The following is a 1,406-nucleotide window of genomic DNA, read 5'->3' on the forward strand; positions in this document are numbered from 1 at the left end:
CGGATACCATGAAGTCATAGCCGAAGAGCTCACAGCTTCCTTTACGCTGCTCAATGTTGTCGAATACGCACCACAACGAAGAGATGATGATTTCTTCCATCTAAATTCGGGAGACATAATTGAGCGAGAAGTCCGGATTCTCATGCTAGACAAAGGACGTGCGGCTGCAGAAGATCCGACCATATGTCTCTACACGGCTCCGCTAAGCTCGGGTTAGTACCGCCACCGCACGTAACATCTACGCGCCTCTGATGAGTTTCATGAAAGAATGCGCCCTCACCTGTTACAAGACCATCCTTCTCTTGACTATGCTCCAGACAGGTGCTTGCGAGCCAGGGCGTTGAATGAACCTGGTTCGGGCCTGGCAAGCAAGCATTCACAATAGCCAACTAACCGACGGTCCTCACAGTAGGTAGTATGAAGGTGTTGCTGAAAGTCATGTAGAAACCACATGAAGCCATCCGAGCCATGAATTTCATCTCTGGATCGATGAAACTCTGGGTGGTCCTTCACTATACTGTTGTTCACCATATGCACGAATTTATCATCCGATTGGAGAGTCATATCGTATCTGAACTCTCCTTCCTCACAAGGTGTAAGCTCACACTTACTTTTCGCTTGCAAAGCGTATGTACGGTCTCTGCCATATCCACACGGACAAAGGATTCCAATCAGTGACCAATACCCACACTCTGATGTCGAATTTATAACCTCTGATGAGTAGCGGTCGTTCAATGTACTTCTGAACAATCTGGAGAAAACTACTAATACCGTTAAAAATAATAGCCACTCGCGAGGTGGTTCTTCTGCGAGAGGACAACTCTCACCCACTGCTCCGTATCTCGTGTTGCTGCCCCATGGCTATCATCACTATACCCACATTTATTGAGTATTTCCTGGAGGCATCTCATCATTTGAATGCCTCTCCCTCTCGATTTTCCACCGGGCTTCATCTGCACTATACGATTTCAAACGATTTGCGGGTGACTCCTACTATCCAAGCATTATGAGGGCCATCAATGTCATCAGCCTGCACTGAAGTTGAGTACAACTGGGTAAGCACTCTGAGAGTGGGCCATGTTCGAATGTAAGGCATCAAGGTCGGCGAGTAAGAGTACCGTTTGACCTCTGCAATAGTCCATCGTCCCAGAGGTTTCTCCATATAGTGATTAACATCTATGTATCGAGCACAGGATGCAACATCAGCGGAAAAACCACGAATATGAGAAGGTTCCACCTGAGAAGACTAACAACAGGTATAGCTGAATGATCATACCACGCCTTCTTGACCTTCCGTCTCCTCATTGCTCGACTCGGAGTCAAAACCGTGAACTTTTTGGTCGAATTGACATAGGAACTGTGACAAGGGTGTCTGTATAACACTGCGCTGCTAAGCTCAAGTTGAT

General features: G+C 47.0%; 1 protein-coding gene across 1 annotated transcript; it reads right to left on the reverse strand.

Annotated features, from left to right (window-relative positions):
• Positions 1–389: 389 nt before the first annotated feature.
• On the reverse strand, positions 390–1,035 carry Pmar_PMAR027009 (conserved hypothetical protein; the record flags this gene model as incomplete). Its single annotated transcript, XM_002782220.1, has 4 exons — positions 390–429; positions 612–751; positions 828–953; positions 995–1,035. Coding segments are annotated over 4 exons (347 nt in total), but the record flags the coding sequence as incomplete, so codon positions are not given.
• Positions 1,036–1,406: the final 371 nt, after the last annotated feature.

This window comes from Perkinsus marinus (assembly GCF_000006405.1).
Source record: "Perkinsus marinus ATCC 50983 genomic scaffold scf_1104296939908, whole genome shotgun sequence".
Taxonomy (NCBI): domain Eukaryota; phylum Perkinsozoa; order Perkinsida; family Perkinsidae; genus Perkinsus; species Perkinsus marinus.